Source organism: Hoplias malabaricus, chromosome 13 (assembly GCF_029633855.1).
Source record: "Hoplias malabaricus isolate fHopMal1 chromosome 13, fHopMal1.hap1, whole genome shotgun sequence".
NCBI classification, from domain to species: Eukaryota; Metazoa; Chordata; class Actinopteri; order Characiformes; family Erythrinidae; genus Hoplias; species Hoplias malabaricus.
The window spans coordinates 39354892-39374753 of record NC_089812.1 but is presented as its reverse complement, the minus strand read 5'-3'; the positions used below and the strand labels follow the sequence as shown (position 1 = coordinate 39374753).

Genomic DNA, 19862 nt, shown 5'->3' with positions numbered 1-19862 from the left:
TTATTTCGCGATAACAACACGTTTTTTTCAGAGCCATTGTATCAGTCCGCTGAAGGCCGTTGCTAAATACTCTCAGCTGTCGTTATCACGTTTTTTCACTGCTAAATCAGCTTCAGTTCGTGTTTCACACCAATAAACTGTCTTCAGTTTACTTAGATAATACTAATACCGATAAAAATCAGGTATCAATTATACTCAATGTTATTTTTTTTAGCCGCACATTCAGGGCGTGTCTCAAATCATCCTCCATCCTACACAGTGCTCTAACATTTCATGTAAGTCATGACTGTGGGTTTAGAACATAGCACAAAATGTTTAAAATTAAGTCATGCAACAGTGGTTCAATATGAACGTGTGTTATATTATAAATATAATGCATTATGACTGTTTACTTCTTATAACGCACTACAAAGGGAACATGCGTAAATTTGAGATAGCTGCAGTTCGTCTAAGCACACCGCCCTCGATAAAGACACTTGGGCAGAAGCAAGTTTATCTGGGGTAGTTTATTCGGCAGATTAGTGATACTTTAGTGGTGAGCTGAGGCTGGTCCAGTTTAGGCGGTGAGTGCAGTTCGTTACTGTGACGTAGCAACAAACTACTTGTTGAGGAACTATAATTTGGCGGAGGGATTTACTAATTTCACAAATATTTTTGAAACACTTTTCACAGCTCCGTTTATATATTTCACGATTTATTACCAGAACAGTTGTATAGAAATAATAGAACACTCGAGGTCGTGTGTAATCATGAAATAACCAACCAGCCAAGATGAACTAGAGCCCTCGCCTCCGGTTCGTGCTTGAGTCGCATCACAGCCGTGCCGTTTTTTCATAACACACCTCGAGTGTTCTATTGCTCAAGTAAACCTTTCATCCAGAAGAGCAGGGACGTCAGACGCTGCTGTGGGACGAGAATCTCCTGGGTCGCAGTCTCCACGCTGATTCAGGTCATCAGCTTGAGGTCAGGCCTCAAAAGTTCTTCCACACCAAACTCCCTCATCCATGTCTTTCCGGATCTTGCTTTGTGCACTGGAGTCATTTCAGTTGAACAGAATATATATCTTCCATTGTGTAGGCAGTTTTCCTAATTGGTTTGAATGAATAATGTGAAGGGATCGCAATAGACTCTGGATCTGAAGGACATTTAGGATACAAATGGAAGATGTAACAAATTGGATCCTGCAGCTTTTCACACTGTGAGTAATGGAACAGAACAAGAAGCTGAAGATCAACACAACTTTGTACAGGTATTCCTAATAAAATGGTGGATAGGTTGTATATCCAACATTCAGTAGAACTGTACACCTGGCAATGGGTAGTTAGCCAGTCAAAGGCAGATAGCTGTTCAATTATTTTCTTAAAACATCCATCTTGACATGTGTTCACAAATAAGCATGTGTTGTATTGTAAAGAGTATGTCAGTCATTATATATAAAGTTTTAAAAAAAAAGATTTTTAGCTTTTATGTAGAACACTCTAGTAATTTCATCACACGTAATTTGTGAGCATGGATCCCTCCAAAATAAAAACCCTTTATTCTTACAAACCACATACATTCATAAACAACGTTCTGCAAAAATTAAAAGTTTCCCCGTCCCAAACCACATTGAATGCTACTACGACCTGAACTGAAGCTTCACATCTTTTACAAGTCCTTGGAACTAGTAGAAATAAATGCACTGCAATATAAGAAACAGAAAACTACAATGACAAAAAAAAAAAAAAAACATGGCTGTTGAATGAATGTTAGTTTTGGGGGAGAAAAACTAAAATGTCTAAAAACTAAAAATCACTTAAATTAAAATGTAATTTGCTAAATGTCAGTTAGAGCTTTGATGAACATCAGGCCTTAAACATGCATGTGATTTGGGGTGGTTCTCTTCCCCTAGGACAGTAGATGTGGGGAAGTGTAAGAAAAACACAAGCAGACGTTAAAACAGAACACAGAACAGATCATTCATCACAGAGCTTCAGAATATTTAAGGTTTAGGGGCCTCCCCCCCCACTTTTTTTCTCCTCCAAGTCCAGTTTTTCGGTTTGTGCCCTAGGCAAAACGTAATGAGAAGCTGATCACAAGGACAGTTGTCACTGCTACTTCAGAAAAGACATACAAGCAAAGAAAGGTGATGACAGGAGCACATCTGGGTGAGGTTTAGTCTATCTGTACTGGTAGTTCATACTGGGGTCCCCTCGACCATAGCCTACTCCAGTGTTATGGTATGGATTGGGGTTGGTATTATAACTTGGGTTGGTTCCTTGTGTGTTGTAATTTGACTGACTGTTGTTGTAACCTAGGAGGAAAAAAAAGACACAGGATTAACTTTACATATTAACAGTATTGTTGTTAATACACAAGCTTATGAACAAGTTTAATATATTACATCACTTTCTGTCAAAGCTATTTTTTTGGAGATAAATTTAAAAAATAAGTCAGTGATATGCTTTTCTGACCACACTGTGAATACTACCTATACATAGAACCCTTAATTTAACCTTTAAGCATACTCAATTTTTGCCTGAATACTTCATCCTACATCCTTAAGAAAACACCTTACCTTCATAACTATAGTCCTGACCTCCTCCACCAGTCACCTGCGATGGATAAGCAGTGCTGTAGTTGCCATAACCTCCACCTACAACACCAGCTCCACCACCTTGAGCTTGGCCAAAATTCTTCTTCCCCTGTCCATAGCCCTGGTTGTACTGGTTGTAGGAGCTTTGTGCTGGTGGTGGGGTTGCCTGGTAGGACCCCGAGGCTGCTCCTGTTCCTGGAGGCTTGGTCCCCTGGTGCATGGGAGGCTTCTTACCAGGGGATTTGCTCACTGAAGACGGGTTCGAGTAGCCTCCATCACTCTGGTAATATGAGGAATAGCCACCTGTTCCTGGAGCTCCACCAGCTGGGGTGCTAGACACTGGTCCAGCAGTTCCAGGAGCTGAAGATCCAGACCCTCCATTGGCTCCTCCATTACTGAAGTAACCTAGACAACAAAGTCAGACCTTTATACAGAAGCCTTGCTCTAGTGTAATTCTACAAGGAATCTCAGACTTTTTGTTTTTCCTTTTACATTTCATCTTCAACACATCAGCAACCAAAGTGGTATTTATTCACCACTGATTAATTCAGTAAAATATTACAATATTCATTTGTCACTGATCTGTTGCGGTAATTCAAATGGGCGACGAATAAAGAAGTCACAATACAACGAGTTAGGCCTCATTCTAAGTGGCCAGTGTCATTCATCAACAAAGAATATGCAAAACATACATTAGACAAATATGTGGTCTGGTAATATGTGACAAGACAAAGTGTCATACTTTTGTATATAAGTCAAAAGAAAAAAAAAATAGTGCAAACTCTACAAACACAAAGTATGTTCAACAGTACAGATTACTGTTAGCAACAGTGAGCCTGTAGACTTAGAGCTTTTAAAAAGAGCTTGAAGTAAAATGGTTTGATTCAGGAATCTCAACTAGGGATTCTAGTTTGCAGTGACCTAACATTCCGGAGACTAGTTGGCTTGCATTCTCGGGGAGGTACATTACTGCAGGTATACCTTGGAAAATATGGCAGGTGTACTCGCTATTTGAATTCAAATTTAACAAGAAAACAAAGAATTTTAAGTCCACTGTGACCAGGACTTTAACATTAATCTGGCTGGTCAAAACCGGAGCCTTTATTCAACAATAAAGTTAGAAATGCCAACACTGAAGAATAATTAAGACCTTACATAAATTTTGCATGGCTTAAAATAGGACCTCATGTTTATTTAACAAAAAAATAATAATAAAAAGAAAGAAACTTACAAAACATTTCCATAAACAGACATGTAAATGCAGATAAAGTTCCTTTGTATAGTTTCACAGCATCGTTTCATAACACGGTACATGAAAAATATACATTGTTTATGGACATCAGTGAATTTGTACTATGTAAAAACATGTGTATAACACTGAAATAAAATGAATGGCATTGGGTGGAAGCAACAAAATTATTAAAAAAAAAAAAAAAATTACAAAATTTATATAAACAAAAATAAAAAAATAAAGACAGGTGTTGCAGTAAAGATCCAAAATCTTAGACAATACAGCACACTCAATCTGCCCAGATTTTCCATTAACGCTGCCTATGACTTCTGTCCATTCAGAGCCTCAGTGCTACGATCGCACCATGATCGACAGGTTCAAGCAGACAATAACCAAAGGGTCTTTTTTATTTTTTTAAATTTATTTTTTTGACATTTTCAGGTAGAGGCAGCAGCTTAGTCCCCGTAGAATCCACTGCGCTGGACGATTGGTTTGTGCAGGACACTTGCTTGTTTTGGGTTTTTTTTAATGCAAGGAAATATATGGACAATTTATCATGGATTGTGTTCATATTGCCTACACTGTATTTGTCATTTATGCTTTGAGTGTTTATTGAAAACATCAGACATCTGTTGCAAACTCGTTGTAGCCATAGCAGTCTGAGACAAAGTCACCTAAAGAGTGAGACAGAGCAGAGAAGCACAGTATTAGATGCTTTTTGTGTTGCCATTAAAATGGCAAGAGTTAATAGTTTCACTCAAATCAGTTTAAGAACCAAGTTTTAGTCCTATTTGTCTTTTTAGATTTCTCTGCTCCTGTCACCCCCAAGTAGAGCTTTTCTCAGAATGTGGCACTGGAATGGTGGCAACATTTCATATTGTTTCATCGATGATGCATTAAAAACTCAAGAGTTTGCAGTCCGTGGCTCAACAAAGCAGAGAAATGTAAAATCATTGAACCTTGAAGTGAAAACATGTTTCACATAAAATTAATAAAAATAAATAAATAAAATTCTCAAAACCAAAAAGGAAAAAAACAAACAGTATATCATCTGTTTTCTAAAACATATCGTTCAGGAGCTTGGGGGGAGGGAGAAAAAAACAAAAAAAAACACAAGTATAGAAGACAGAATTACAGCCCAAGGAATATCCAAACAAAATTTAACATGAGGAGAGAAGGAGAGGGGGTTTAATATACCCAGGGTGAAGCAGAGAAATACTCACTGGAGCCATAGCTAGTATTGCTACCATATCCATAGCTTCCATAACCACCTGAAAAGCAAAAAATATTTTCTTTATGTAAAAAAGTCAATGTAATACATATTGCATTACAAAAAAAAAAAAAAAAAACCCACAACAATGTCGAAAAGACATACATCAATTAAAAATCTCTGGCAAACAGCATACCTTGATTATAGCCTCCACTATTATTAAAACCTCTGCCCCTGCCCCGGCCGCGGCCTCTTCCTCTGCCTCTCGGATTGACTGTTGGGTCATCTGTTGGTCCACTCATCATCCCAAATCCAGGAGCGTTCTAAAAGCACCACCAAGTCACAGTGAGATAACATACAAACTCTTGAACAAGTTAGAAGAATTAAGATGTGCTGCATCGTTGGGCGCAAGGCAGGAACACACCCTGTAGGGGATGCCAGTCCTTCGCAGGGCGACACATTTGCATAGCCAATCCACCGACCAACATGTGTTTTTGGTTTGTGGGAGGAAACCAAACCGGACACGGGAGAACACACTAAACCCCTTACAGACAGTGACCTGGAGTGGGACTCGAACCCACAATCCCAGGACCTGCGCCATGTCAGTGCAAAACTACCCGTTGAAAAAACCTACCCTCCTCCAAAAGTTAGAGAGCAGTTTATAATTAGCAAAAATATAAGCTATATTCTCCCATTAGAGGACAGTGGAGAAGCACTTTTAAGGAACATATATGTGGTATATAAGTCAAGAAGCAGACCAGTTACCATTTTACCAGTTGTAACCTATCAATCTCCTAACTATTCCTAATTTTTAAATCACAATAAGTACACTCAAATAAGAGACAAAAACATGGAGCCAATTACCATTGATTTCTTTTTTTTAGCTGCCTCAGAGACTGAGCCCTCTGGAAATAGCTTCTCTAAAGCAGCCAGTGCTGCATAGGCTTTGGCCACCTTCTTATTGGAGCCCGTTCCCTGGAATTTTTGTCCATCAATCTCCACCTAAATAGTGGATTGAACAGAGAGAGACAGATTAATGCAGATACATCAGGAGTACAACAGACAGATATACAAAATTAGGCCTTTATGACATTCAGACTGAAGCAGGCAAGTGAACATTAAGGCCAAAGAAATAAACGTTCTGCTGCATCATAAAACAAACAAGGAATAAAGTTATCTAGGTAAAAATGATCCACAGCCTCACCTCCATAACAAAACGTTTGTCATGACTTCCCCCTGTTTCAGAGATAAGCTCATACTTGAGGCCTCTGCGTTTCTCATTCAACTCCATTACTGGGTTCTTGCCGTGTTTGGTCAGAATAGGGCCCTGCTGCCGAGCACTCTGAAAAAAGACAAGGGAACAATCAGGAGTTATAGTAGGCCTGGGCCCAATGGTAATGTTCTCAGATATCAGCATAACACAGAAGTGTGTCTGTTTATTTTGTATCTGCTACATTTTATAAAATTGCTCTACATTATGGGATCAATCAGCACATAACCTCAAGAAATCATTGAAAACCCAGCTCTTCCGAGAGTATCTTTTGCACTGAATGTCTTTCTTTAATGCACTTATTACTTCCTGGCATATTGCACTTAATGTAAGGTACTTTGTATAATTTGTGCTGTAGTTCGAATGTTAGATCCTCTTTTGTAAGTCGCTTTGGATAAAAGCATCTGCCAAATGCATAAATGTAAATGTAAAATGTAAACCTCCTACCATAAATCACTCTTCAATAGAGTCTAGTGACATAACAGTTTTATTTAGAATCACTGAAGTATAATCGCTCTCTTGCAAATTAAGAAATAATTTTAAAAGAACGATCTCCTCTAGCCAATTTGTCGTGAATGTCACACACAGTGATCTCTAATAGTAAAGAGTTAAGGCATTTTTAAAAATGGCTTCCTCTAACTTGCTTGTCACATTTTTGTCGACCAATAGCACCATTATTTATATTACTATTACATTATATAAGTCCCAACACACTAAAATACACTTGGTTTTTCCAATGAATAGATTAAGAAATGCAAATAAGTGATACACATTGTCAACTGTTTTTTTAATGTTACTGAGTAACAATTTTTATCAATTTCCTAAGATTTTTCACTTCTTTTCACCAATTTATGTTCAATACAATCTTCATTACCTCAGCACTTTCGGCAGGCTCAGAATTTGCCGTTACAGTAGACTGGGAATCTGTTTCAGTCGGTGTGTCTGTGTGCTTCACGTCATCCTCTGCGCTGGCTGTCACTTCAGTCTTCACCGCGTCAGCCACCTTTTGTTCCACCCCTGTAGGGAGACCCATGTCCTGCAACACCTGCCACAAAAATAATAATAATAATAATAATAATAATAACGGCTTACTAGAATATCTCTGAGCTTATAAGAAAAAAGGTTTATGTCAAGAATTGTATAACAATCCTTGCTAGGTTTCTCATACTCAAATCCAAAAAAATATTTATGTAATCATTAATAATTTGATCTCAAATGATCTTCAGTTGATTTTAATTATTGAAAGCTTAACATTAAACATAACTAGAACAGATGTAGAAGAATGCACACCTTAACTGCTACATGTAATTTAGCAGTACGTTTAGAGGGGCCAGAGGCTTCAAAGTTCTTCCCATCCACTTCCACAGCCATGGTGAACACAGGCACATGAACAGGGCCAGTCTGGGAAATTAGCTTATACTGAAGCCCAGGCTTAAGCTGGTTCAGTCGCATCAGAGCATTCATAGCCTGAGGAGGCTCCGACTTTTCCTCCGGAGCTGCAACATGGTGACAATGTTAAGTATTTAAGTCGATAAGCATAGCCTAACAAAATGACTACAAACTAGTAGTAGCTTGAAGTTACTTTTCTTTTGCAGTTTCTTCTTCTTTTTGTTAGGACTCTTGTCATCACCGCCCTCCTCTTCCTCTATAGGTCGTTTCATGGGTGGAGCATACGTGGTGCTTGGAGGAATCTGAACTGTAGAGTTTGAAAAAACATAAATAAGACTTCTACTATGTTCCCCCTGAGTTCACAAAACTCAAAGGTTGTACATTTTAAAACTTTACAAATGATGTAAGGCACACCAGTCTGGGTACCACTGAACAAACCTGTGTAGTCAATTGGGGTATCACTCTTTGGCTTTCTGGGCAACTTAGAAGGCAGAGGGTCCATGCCAAGCACTTTGTGAAGCTGCCCAAATGCTGAAAGCCTTAAGGCATGCTGTCAATCAGAAAGAGTAATGAAAACCATTAGACTCCATTCAGACAGCACATTTACATGCATAGTCTAAATGTGCACCATAAGTAACTACAATACCTGAGCACTCTGGGTAATGTCCTCTCGTTGCTGTTCATCCATGTGACCAATGGCATCAGTTGGTTCTTTCTCACAAGGGTCAGAGATACCTGGACCATCTATTAATTAACCAAATAAATAGTAACTAAAATAATTTTTCTTTAAAACCTCTAAGAAATTATGTTTTATATAAGAGGGTGAAATTACCTGCCATCAGGATTCCAGAACCTAAACACTCGAGAACCCTTCGAAGAGCCTCACCAGCTCCCATTGGCCGATTCCCTGTACCAATAGCCTTCTCACACAAAAGCTCCAAAGGCTTTAAGAAGCAAAAAATAAATAAATAAAATAGAATAAATCTGAGGTTGTAATATGTGGCATGTCACAACATTTTTGCCCCATTACTTCATAGACTTCAGATAAATACTAATAATACTAATTCAAAGCAGTGCTCCTTAAAAGAAGCCATGGTTACTCACCCATCCTCTAAGTGGGGCCCAGGTGGGAACGCGTGCACAAAGGTCCCTCAGGATCCTGATGACAATCACACAGGAGCGCAGCCCATTGGCCCTGGCCTAGAGACACAAGCAGGAAGGAGATAGAGCAAACCTTAGACACATGCACTCATTAAAAAACACCAAACTACCACACATACACACACAACACATAAGATTTCAAAGGGAAAGAATATAGCTAGCGTTAATGTTTAGTGAAGTAACACATGGTTAAATATCAAAAAACAAAAACATCATATTATTTGAATGAACAAACATTAGTATCAGATCATATAATACCAAATAATGACTATAGGTCAGGTCGAGGGATATGAGCCTGCAGTTCCTTTTGTCAATAGCTTACCTATAGTACACGTAATATTAAAAACACAGATGGTAAATGTCAATTGTGCTAAAGACCAGTTTCCAAATTATCTCCAATGTGTGAAAAGTCCCTTCCTTCAATTTTACATTTGCATAAAGGTTAACAAATCCGAAGAAGGAACAACATGTATACTATGGTGCAATATTCCCATTATAGGCACACAGAGAGACAGCACAGTCAGAACATGGGGTGGCTGGAGTTACAAAGTGAAAGACAAAAACAGAATACAAGAGGGAGCAATTACAAGATTACAGAGCCAGAGACACCAGACTGCACTACTCTAACAGCAAAGGAATGTGCGCTTTGCACCAGAATTAAAATTATTATTCAGGTGATAAAAAAAATAAGTGTTCTACACCAAACTAAAGTAGAGAGTGAGATTAAGCTAACAGAAATATTGCACCCAATATATTTAATCCCCAATATTAGCAACAAAGATGGTATATTTGCCACAAAAAATAAAAACAATTTAATGTAAAGTTAAATAAGCAGAAATAGATTATTCAAACAAGACAGTTAGGATGATGTGTTTTTAACGAGGTCATTCACAAGCTATTTTAAATGATACCAATTATTTGTTAAATTAGTGAAGTCATTACTATAACTGCAATAAAATTCCTTCAAAATAATCTAACAAGAACGCAATATTCTACAGCAAGCAATACATAAAAAAAATGCCTGACAAATTCACACCAAAAAAATGTAAAAGGGAAAAAAAAAAAAAAAAAAAAAAAAAAAAAAAAAAACAAAACTTGACAACAGCATGAAAACATTAAAAACAATCCACAAATATAGCTCAACTACAAGAAGACAAATAAAGACAAGATGCAAACCTGGAACCACTTGGCGTGGCGAAGAGACGCCAAGGCAGCCAGGCATTTCTGCCTGTCCAGTACATCCGGGGGATCGTTGATTGATAGCGTTTCTATTGGCAGGTGGGATAAGAAGACAAGGTACAGTTTGACCAAGGGGTTTTTTTCTGTCTCACGGCCAGGGGGAGGAGGCAGCCAAGTGACCCCTACCACAGGCAGCGGGGGGAAGGGGAGGGGGACCTCCCCCACTGGAAATAACTCAAGAAACCAACCCTCCCTGTGCTAATGAGCAATATAAATAAATAAATAAATACTAGAATCATACTAAATAAGGATGCTATCAAAAACTGCAAGGTTCCCCATTCTAGGAAGTTGCATCAATCTAGTCACACCCACTGTCTTTTACTGTGTCCTTAAATGTTCTTTAGGGTAATGTAAGCATGCAGGAATGTACAAGGGAGCAAGAGGGTGTTGGTTAAATGATGGATTTAATTGTGTTTGACTAAAAGCATAACATGATGCCTCAGTGGAATTAAGGATGGCTGAGTGCATTGATGTGGCATGGGGGGCAGAACCCCTCCCCTTCACCCCCTTTTATTTCTCTTTTTTGTTCTGGATGTACTGCCTTGCCCCTTCCGAGACAGAGAGCGTCCAGTTGGTCAAAGGTCCAGCGTCCCTAAAATTGACAAACTAGAAGGCTTGACAGAGAGAATCAGATTTTGAACCACAAAGCAAAAGTAATGAGATGCACATAAGGTACTATCAAAAACAAACAAGTCCACACTGCAGCAAAACTGATGGCTTCACGGGCCCCAAATCAGGCTTGTCTAACAGTGGGGTCACAGATAGGGCTAGGCTTTCGATTCACTTAGCTATTATGGTCTTGCTTACAACCACAATTCGGAGACACTGACTTAATAAATCTAAAACCCAATTCCTTGCAACATTTTCTCTCTACCACCTTACCAACAGCTTAACAGATTTTTGATTAATGTAATTGGGGCGAACTAGTGTCCAGCCATAAAGTCAAACTGCCCTAGCGTTACCTATAACCCCTTTACTTTCTTTACCGGAGAAAAGGCACGGTTGTCAACAGACAACTGCTGGTCCTAGCAACCAGAGCTCTCAGCAATCCTCGCTACTCATTTTTGCTGCAATGCAAAACTGTTCCATTTCTCAGTATATATAAACACATGCAAACAACAAGGTTTGTCATTTTTTTTTCTCTTAATTCTCAGTAAGCCTTCATTATATTGAACTCTGTTGCACTTGAAAGGGAAAACAAATTGCTTTTCCTCCCTTCCTCATTCTTTATTGATTTTCTTACCCTTTAATTTATTTACTGTGTATTGGGCCATCAAAAATGTTCATCACATTACATGGAACTACGAGGCTCCAGGAAGCTATAAAACATTGAACGTTCTCTATACATGATTGTTCCACACATCTCCTAGCTCCATTGAAGGCCCAATAAACAATATCTAACTAATCCCTCTCAGTCTTGCTCATCAAGATTTTCAAGGGAGTAAACCAATCAGCCCAAAGAAGCAAACCAACCTCCAGCAGCCTGCTTCTCTGCCTCCTCCCTGACGACAGGCGAAGTGAGGTGGATAGTAAGAGTGAGAGGGGGCTGCTTTGTGTTTTTGATCACGATGGCAGCATCATGGATATCCTGGGTGACCTCATACTTGTCTTCTGTTATGAGCTGAAATAAGTCAAGTTGGAAAAATAAGTAAATAAATGTTTTAACTTGATATAAAACTCTTGCTGCATCCAATAACAATAAGTGGTCTGATATGATGATTTGTTCAAAATTAAAATACATGAAAGTTTATTTTAGAAGTCATTGGCAGTTAAACAGTCATTTTAATTTTGTACGTTTTGGTATAGTCTGCAAAAACATATAACAGCAAACTATCTGAAAACATTATTAAATATACATCTGATAAAAGGAAATACCTTCAGTTGAACACTGAGGTTCTCAGCCACATTCTTTAAAAGAATGCCTGTGGGCTTGTCCTTACAAAGCAACACTAGTTCCAGACCCAGGTCTCCTTTCAGTAGCAGGCCCTTGGCAACCAGGCCCACTCTCATCACTCCACGCAGGGTGCGCGTGGGCTGCTCCACTGTCTTAGGCTCACTGGATCACAAAATCAATACATTTGTTTATTTAAAAAAAATAAAAAAATATACACACACATAAAAATACATATTTTTTTATATATATATCCTTATTTGGATTTATGATCGTGGGCTTTCTGCTGATTGGATTAGGAGGTGCCCTGGTCTATCGGAAAATTAAAAGAGTAGAGTCAGTTGTAAACTGACCAACATGATTGATGGGATGGGCAGAGCCGTTGGCACACAGACTGGGACTGTGAGTAGAAGCTTGGATTCCACCAAGGAGCAACTAACAGCTTTGAACTCCAAGATTGAACGTTTGGAAGACCAGAGCAAAAATGGAACTTTGAATCAGAGGGACTACAAGCTCAAAATTAGCTCAGGTCTCTGATTCTAACAAGCTCAATTTATCTGTTTTGGCTGCCCCAGGTATCAGCGGCCTTGGCTGCTGATAATCAACTCCTCCGGAGGAATGGTTGTCAAGGAGATCTGCTGCACCTCCCCTGTCTGAACTGAGGGCTCAAGGACACAGACTGCTACTACATTCTTGGACATTTTCACGAACTGAACCTGGCCCCCCCTCCTTGTTTTTTTTCAAGATCACACACTGTGCTTCCTTATGGCACAGTCTGTGACCTTTTTCTTTTTTTACCACCACTTCCCTGTTGTAATCCAGGTGTTTTTTCTAACTGTAAGATGGCGCAATGTTGTACTTGTATAACATTGTATGTGACAATAAATTGAATCTGAATCTGAATATATTACACACAAACACACACATCATATAGACATGAACAGTATTTTACACACCTTTCTTTCTCTCCATCAGAGTCAGCTGGGTTTGGCTTTGAGGCGCCCCGTTCCTGCTCATCCAGCCAATCAGAGACAGCCTTGAGGGCACGTTCAGTGTGTGACACCATATTTTGTACTGCTTCCAGCTCTTCCTGGGTAGGGTAGATGGCTGAGTGCTTGGCCATGACATGGCGATCATCATTCACAAAAATACGCATTGAGCGATGACGAGGTGGAGGAGGCTGTAGAGGGAGAGAACCAGTGAGGGAAGGACACGTTTTCAAAAGAAAAAACATTAATCAGTTCAAAATAACGTGTATTTTACAGTACTTTGAAGGTGCTGTAATGAAAGGTAAGTTTGGATTTGCTCTACATACTGCAAAACACCAAAAGAGCTTGATATTTACAGAGACAGCATTCAACTAATAAATAAAAATACAAAAGAATATCATGATAAATTAAAAAAAATGTTTGTTTACCATAACTGGACCTAAGTGGGACTTCAGTTTGGCGGCTGTCTGTGTTAATCTCAAAGTGGCAGAGTACAGCTGTTGTTGTCTGTGTAGAGAAGGTAAAAATGAACAGTGCACATTACTTATAATTCTTCCAAATCATTGAATTATTCAACCAATGCACCCACAAGCAGCTTTGGTGTCAAAACAAACAGTGCATACACAGACTACATTTTACCCCCCAAAAAGTACTCATTCCAAACACGTTCATCTAAAAAACAGTTTGTTTAACTCCTGCAGCACACGCTTCTTGAGTTCACACGCTTGCGTTTGTAGGTCCCAATTCTTTAGTTTTTCCCAACAAGTGTGCTCATTTCACACTTGATGCATTGCTCATTAAGGGAATTGCCCATGTTCTACTATGAGCCTGTGATGGTCCTCACATAACACAAAAACAAGGTGTACTGAATAACTGAGAAATACTAACCCTAAATATAACTAAAATCTTTTTTTTTTTTTTTCATTATTAAGACAGCTTGAACCATGGCCTAAATTGGCAACGTTAAGAGAAAAGACCCCATTTAACATGCAAAATGCTTATAAACCTTCATAAACATTCTGGACAGTCTGAAAACGGAAAGCCTGTTAGCATCTGTTCATACTAAACTACATAATTGAAGATGGTGCATTGAAATGACATTCCAGCAGCTCGCTGACTTGAGAAAACTTGTGTTCTGATTAGGAACTGATTAGATTTTATTTTAATGATAATGTTCAGTCACAGCCTTGGTTAATAAACTGATCCAACACCACACTCTCTGTTCCGCTGGCTTTAATATGACCAGTGATCTGTTTTCTTAGTGTCATGTTAAAACTAAGCAAAAAAAAAAATCGTACAGGTATAATTTACACATCAGAAAGGCAGTAAGTTAACAGTCTGATTTTTCATTATAGGGACAAATAACATGACTTAGTTTTGCAAAACATAGAACAGATAGCAAAAGGTTTGTAGGTCAAAAACCTGTAATGTTAAGCCCAGCTTGGCTGAATCCGACTGTGAATTTTGTTTAAGCTGTTATGATGCACACAACTGAGGCACGAGGCAAAAATTCTTCTCTCAACTCGACACCTTTAATGACACCCCTTTTGCTCACCCCTGGACAAGTCATCAAAGTGCACACTTCATGTAAGGCTTAAGGGCTTAGGCAAGAATGTATGCCCCCTGAAACACAGCATGCCACTAATGTTCTTGTGTCTCTGTACAAGCAGCTTAGCTCAGTCTTTGAAGAGTGATGTGTGCAGGCTCAAAAAGGGTGCTTTATCAGTGATGACTCAGGCTGCATGGCACTCTTCAGTGTGCGGCTGTATCCCCTCTAGCAACACTGCTTTCGTCATTCTCTTAGAGATAGACAGCCCAGCGATAGAGGATAAAAATAGCCAGGCATTCTGTTGTGATTAATGTGTCTAGTGACGCTCTGTTGCTTTGTTGAACAAAGTCACATTCAAACAGCTGGATTGATTGTTTTTTTAGATGAGAACAAAATAACTAATACCTCTCAACTACTACTGTAATGTGTTTTGATAAAATTATTACTTCACTTACCCCACCAAACAACAGGAATGCAAGACCAACATAAAAATACTGCACAGATTAAATTGGACTGTTTGAGACTCACCTTTGGTCTTATTGTAAGGTAAATTTAAACTTAAAGGGACTCCCCTGAAAAATATCCTATATCTATCCATGATTTCTGCTACACACTTGCTACACCAACATTACTCTATTTTATCTCCAACATCAGCGGACATTGCCACAGGCAAATCAGGTTTCGTATGGGTGTTTATATGTATTTGTGAGCCCTTAACAGGTGTCCATGGGATCCTGGCTGAGGCTAAAGCCTAGAGCTGAAGATATTTCTGAGAGATATAAAACATAGCTCTTGCAAATTTGTTAGCAAGTTGTATTTGTTCTTCTTCACCAAATGGAATAAAGTCATACTTTTTTTTTCTAGTTAAAGCTGGAGTAGCGACTTTTATAGAAATCCAAAAGTATGAGATTATCTGTACGTCCTTTTACAGTCCTGCAGATTCGACAGATAGACTTTTTTTTTTTTTGCTGTTTCTTATCAGAGAATATACAGATTGCTAAATGTTTAATTTATCATTAAATACGAAAATATGCTGATGTATAAATATTGGTGATTATCAATTGCGCAATTAGAGGCAATATATTAGAAAATACATCCTGATTTTCATATTTAGTTTAGCTGTTTCACTAAATGCAAAACCAATTTTCAAATACACAGTAATTCAAAATTAAATTTAACACAATTATAACAATGACACTAAGCAATATTGGAACATGTCGCTTCTGATATCCTCATCAGTTAATCTATAAATAAAGTCAACAATAAAATGCTAACTACGTGGGGAAAATTGTACTAAAACAGCTATATTTACCAAAATTAGCATTAGTCAGAGACCGCGCTGTAATAAAGTGTTCTTATTGAAGACCCGCTGCTGAAGGACGAGTGGTTATATCGTTATTGTGGTTGGTTTTTGAAACACAGCAACGAGCTCTTGTCTTTTTTGGTTTCTGTCCTTTTTCACTTTGGGGCTAGATGAACAACGAACAAGTGATGAGCTCTGATTCCAGGTTAATAACCTTATGTTAGCGACCCCAGCGCCGACATTTTAAGGAAGGCCTGACCGGCCCCTGCATCCATAACAGTTATAGCTAACAGAGCAACGAATAACGATAACATTGCACCTTCAGATTACCACTGTCTGTGTGTGGAGACCGTCACACGGTCGAAGACGTAAGATATTTGTAATTATGATATTATTTTTCATAAGTAAATTAAGGCTAAATCTCTTCTTTGATGGATGAATAACCACTGGCGGCCATTTTTAACTCCACACTGCCACCGGTTTCACCGCGGAGAATTAGAGTCATAAACAAACAAGATACCACCAAAATGATATTATCGACTCCGTATGAAAGTGTTTATCTTTTAAAAACGGTCGTACGTTAGTGGGCCATGCAAACTTTCTTACCGTAAAAATAACAGTTTTTACCTCAAGCCCAGGCCGTATCCCAAATGTCTATATGTCCCTGGTGTAGTGCACTGTGGAGTTCCTGTAACAACAGCTTCTACACAGTGTGTCAGGTCTTAACCCTGTTATAGTCTAACATAATTACAGGATTTGTAGTGCATCGATTTGATTATGAGTTTAGTATATTCATTTCGTGATCCATGTACTGCCCTATGTAGGCAGCACAAGATATTTCAGACACCGCCATATCCCAACTACATATCCTGCTAACGACTTGAAACATGCGAACCCTGAGAGACATATGACGCTGATTTACATGCGAACACAGTTAACGCGCGTTTTCATAAATATGTAACGTGTATTACGAAACGTTTTGTTTTATGTCGTTCTTAGGCTAGACCTCGTATGTATTTAGCCAACAGCGCTAATAATGCGTGTCCGAACAAAGGCAGTCGGGCTGCACATGCCTTCTTTCTCCCCATGTGGTTCACTACATAAAACACGAAAACGTAACTCTTACACTTAAATAGTACATTAAAAGTCTAACTTGTTGTGGTCGAATGTTAATGGATTATTATCATTAGACATATAATGCATTATTTGTGTGTGAACCCATGGCTTCACCACATCCATATTGCCCTAGGAAGGGAGCAGGGAACCATTTGGAATGCAGCCGCACATTGCTAGCTAAATAGCAGCTTTGTGCTTTCTATAACTAAGCACACGTTACTTAAATTTATCGCCTTTTATTGTCGATAGTCATATGACATTACATTTGTAAGGTATACATTTTCAAAACCAAGACTACTAAATGATCAAAAACGGTCATAAAACTCACCAGCAGAGAGACGTGAGCTCGCTGCGGACAGAGATATCGTTAAGCCGTGGAACACTGGCGGTAAGAGAGAGGCCCGAGCAGGACGAACGCCTGATTGGTTGTTAGCAGCATGTGACCACAGATTTAGCCAATTACTCGAGGCCTTAAAGCGTGCCCGCTTCTCTCCGGATCGAGGGAGACAAAAAAAAAGCCTAATGGCAGCGTTTTATACAGCATTCAAGCCCGTTATTTCTCTGCCTTCAATCACATTAAATCTTAACGTTCTCTAAATACGAATCCTGCTTGATTATACGCTTGTGAGAATAGCAAAAATGGACTTCAGTAATTGAATGTGAAAAACACTCATTGTAGTACAGAAACCAAGGTGTAAGATGATATCCAGTTCAAATATATTAAAATTAGGATTATTATTATTATTATACTACGGCGTTGTACAGCACAACAAAACACTATTAGGCTGAATCTCTGTTACAGCAAGAAAAAATATACAATAAATTAAAGGTACATATCAACCACACTGAGATCCACTAGCTCAAACATATGCATATGAAAAATATGTTCATGAAAGCAGACTGACCATGCAAAGGTGTCCATGGGTGTTCCTGCCTCCCATTCCAGGTGGGATTCTGTGACCCTGAACTTGATAGGTGGCTGCAGACAGTGAATGAACTCTGCTAGTGGACGTTACAGGAGAGTGTCTGTGAGACTGAGATCTCTGAGCTTAAATCTAAGGAAACCATGAATAAGAACACCCAACATTTTCAGTGCCAAAATAATCAAAAAATGTATTTCTCTCTTTATATGCAACAGTGCAAGCTGAATATTTGTGACTAGGGTACAGCCATTTACATGTGACAGTCAGAGGAACCAGAAGAAAAACAAATGCTATTGTATAGTCTAGGGTGTATATACATAAGAGACAATAGGTCAAATACATAGAGAAGTTAGGTTTTCCACACAGTAACAGCAACCTTGTCCCATGAAAACATTAAACTTATTACAGATCATAGGAAGTTCATGTATAGTATAGCTCATATCTGTTCAACTACACAGAGTGGCATATTTTGTTTGCTCGATTTTTATACAACCAACACTAAAGAAAATAGAGGACTGTGTAAAAGTTGTGAAGCATTGGATGTTGAACAACGTCCTTCTACTAAACAGAGGTTCTCCTTCTAAGTCCAAAACCTGCTCTAAATAAGTTATCAGGCTAAAAACCTGGGTGTTGTAATCGACTCAGATCTACCATTCGACTAGCATAGAGGTAAGATTACAAAAACAGCTTTCCTACAGTTTTGTAACATCTCTAAGTTAATAAATGCCTTACCCCTGCCAGACGCTGAAAAATTAGTTCATGCTTTTATTACATCAAGATTAGATTATTGCAATGCACTTTTATCAGGATGCTCCAGTAGAAACTTGAGTAAACTCCAGCTAATTCAAAATTCTGCAGCCAAGGTCCTCATCAAAACAAATAAGTTTGATCATATCAGCCCAGTCTTATCGGCCCTTCACTGGCTTCCAGTTAAATTCCATATTGATTACAAAATTCTTTTACTCACGTATAAAGCCCTGCATGGTCTCACCCCTGAATACCTGCAAGACCTCATCACGCACTATGAACAGCCAAGATTACTCAGATCTCAGTGCGCCAGCCTCTTACTAGTTCCCAGAATTCATAAGACTTCAGCGGGGAAAAGCTTTCTCCTACAAAGCCCCTCAGCTCTGGAACAATCGTCTGGCCAGTGTTCGGGACGCAGACACAGTGACTATGTTTAAGTGTAGGCTCAAAACCCACTTGTTAAGTTTAGCTTTTGACAACTAACCTCTTCTTCTAGTTTAAGGTTGTTGTTTCAGGAACTCATGGACATGGCGAATCATGGTAAACTCAGATGCTGTGCTCACAGTCTCTCTTGTTTGAGGACGGTGGAGCAGATGGATGTTGTCTGAGGATGCTCTAATGTCTGTGTTCCTTCTGGTTTCCCTCCTCCCAGTCTGTCACCGTTAGATCTGTCACTACACTAAGGAAAATATTCACATTTGCTTTTCTACTGCACTCAACAAAACTAACTGCTTCTCTTTACTGTTTCCTGAGGAAATGGCGGCCCGCTGATGGAAGATTGTTTGCTGGATTCTCTTGCGGTCCACACCAGACCAGACCAGCTGCTCACCTCCATCAACTGCTGCCCGCCTCTGATCCCTCACCATTACCCACCAACATCAACTACACTGAAGGAGAAATGGACTCGGATTAGCAACTCTCAAACTGATGCTGCCAATTTGATGCACTGTTATTATGCCCCCAGATTTATGTCACTATTATTATTATTATTATTATTATTATTATACTGTAGTATAATGACACTTAACTGGTGATACTGTACATTTCTATCAGTAGTGTGACCAGTGGGGGATGGATCCCATTTGTGAGTCTTGGTACCTCCCAAGGTTTCCTCCTCCAGCCTCGAGGGAGTTTTTCCTTCCCACTGTCGCCTTCGGCTTGCTCACATTGGGCTTTGATTCAAATGTTCTGTTCTGATACTACACATGTAAAGCTGCTTTGTGACAACATCAGTTGTAAAAAGTGCTATATGAATAAATTTGATTTGAT

General features: G+C 38.9%; 1 protein-coding gene across 4 annotated transcripts; it reads right to left on the bottom strand.

The window, feature by feature from the left end:
* Positions 1-1508: 1508 nt before the first annotated feature.
* ilf3b (interleukin enhancer binding factor 3b) lies at positions 1509-17379 on the bottom strand. 4 transcript variants are annotated; one of them, XM_066641718.1, is made up of 19 exons: positions 17252-17377; positions 13384-13462; positions 12923-13146; positions 11951-12131; positions 11549-11696; positions 10013-10104; positions 8780-8875; positions 8508-8619; positions 8322-8419; positions 8114-8225; positions 7869-7982; positions 7577-7782; positions 7161-7331; positions 6221-6358; positions 5881-6018; positions 5213-5339; positions 5030-5077; positions 2558-2980; positions 1509-2293 (listed from the first exon to the last, which is right to left on the bottom strand). In XM_066641718.1, the coding sequence occupies exons 2-19, from the start codon at positions 13384-13386 to the stop codon at positions 2160-2162; spliced, it is 2565 nt and encodes an 854-aa protein (XP_066497815.1). In that variant the 5' UTR covers positions 13387-13462; positions 17252-17377; the 3' UTR covers positions 1509-2159. The 4 variants fall into 4 exon arrangements, with proteins under 4 accessions (XP_066497815.1, XP_066497816.1, XP_066497817.1 ...); XM_066641719.1 differs by lacking the exon at positions 17252-17377 and adding an exon at positions 16127-16145; XM_066641720.1 differs by lacking the exon at positions 17252-17377 and adding an exon at positions 15817-15836.
* Positions 17380-19862: the final 2483 nt, after the last annotated feature.

Coding starts and splice junctions, on each gene's coding strand:
- ilf3b (XM_066641718.1), bottom strand. Junction 11,697..11,950: donor ACCTCAGTGTTCAACTGAAG/GTATTTCCTTTT, acceptor GACTTATTTCAG/CTCATAACAGAAGACAAGTA. Junction 7,783..7,868: donor GAAGAAACTGCAAAAGAAAA/GTAACTTCAAGC, acceptor ACCATGTTGCAG/CTCCGGAGGAAAAGTCGGAG.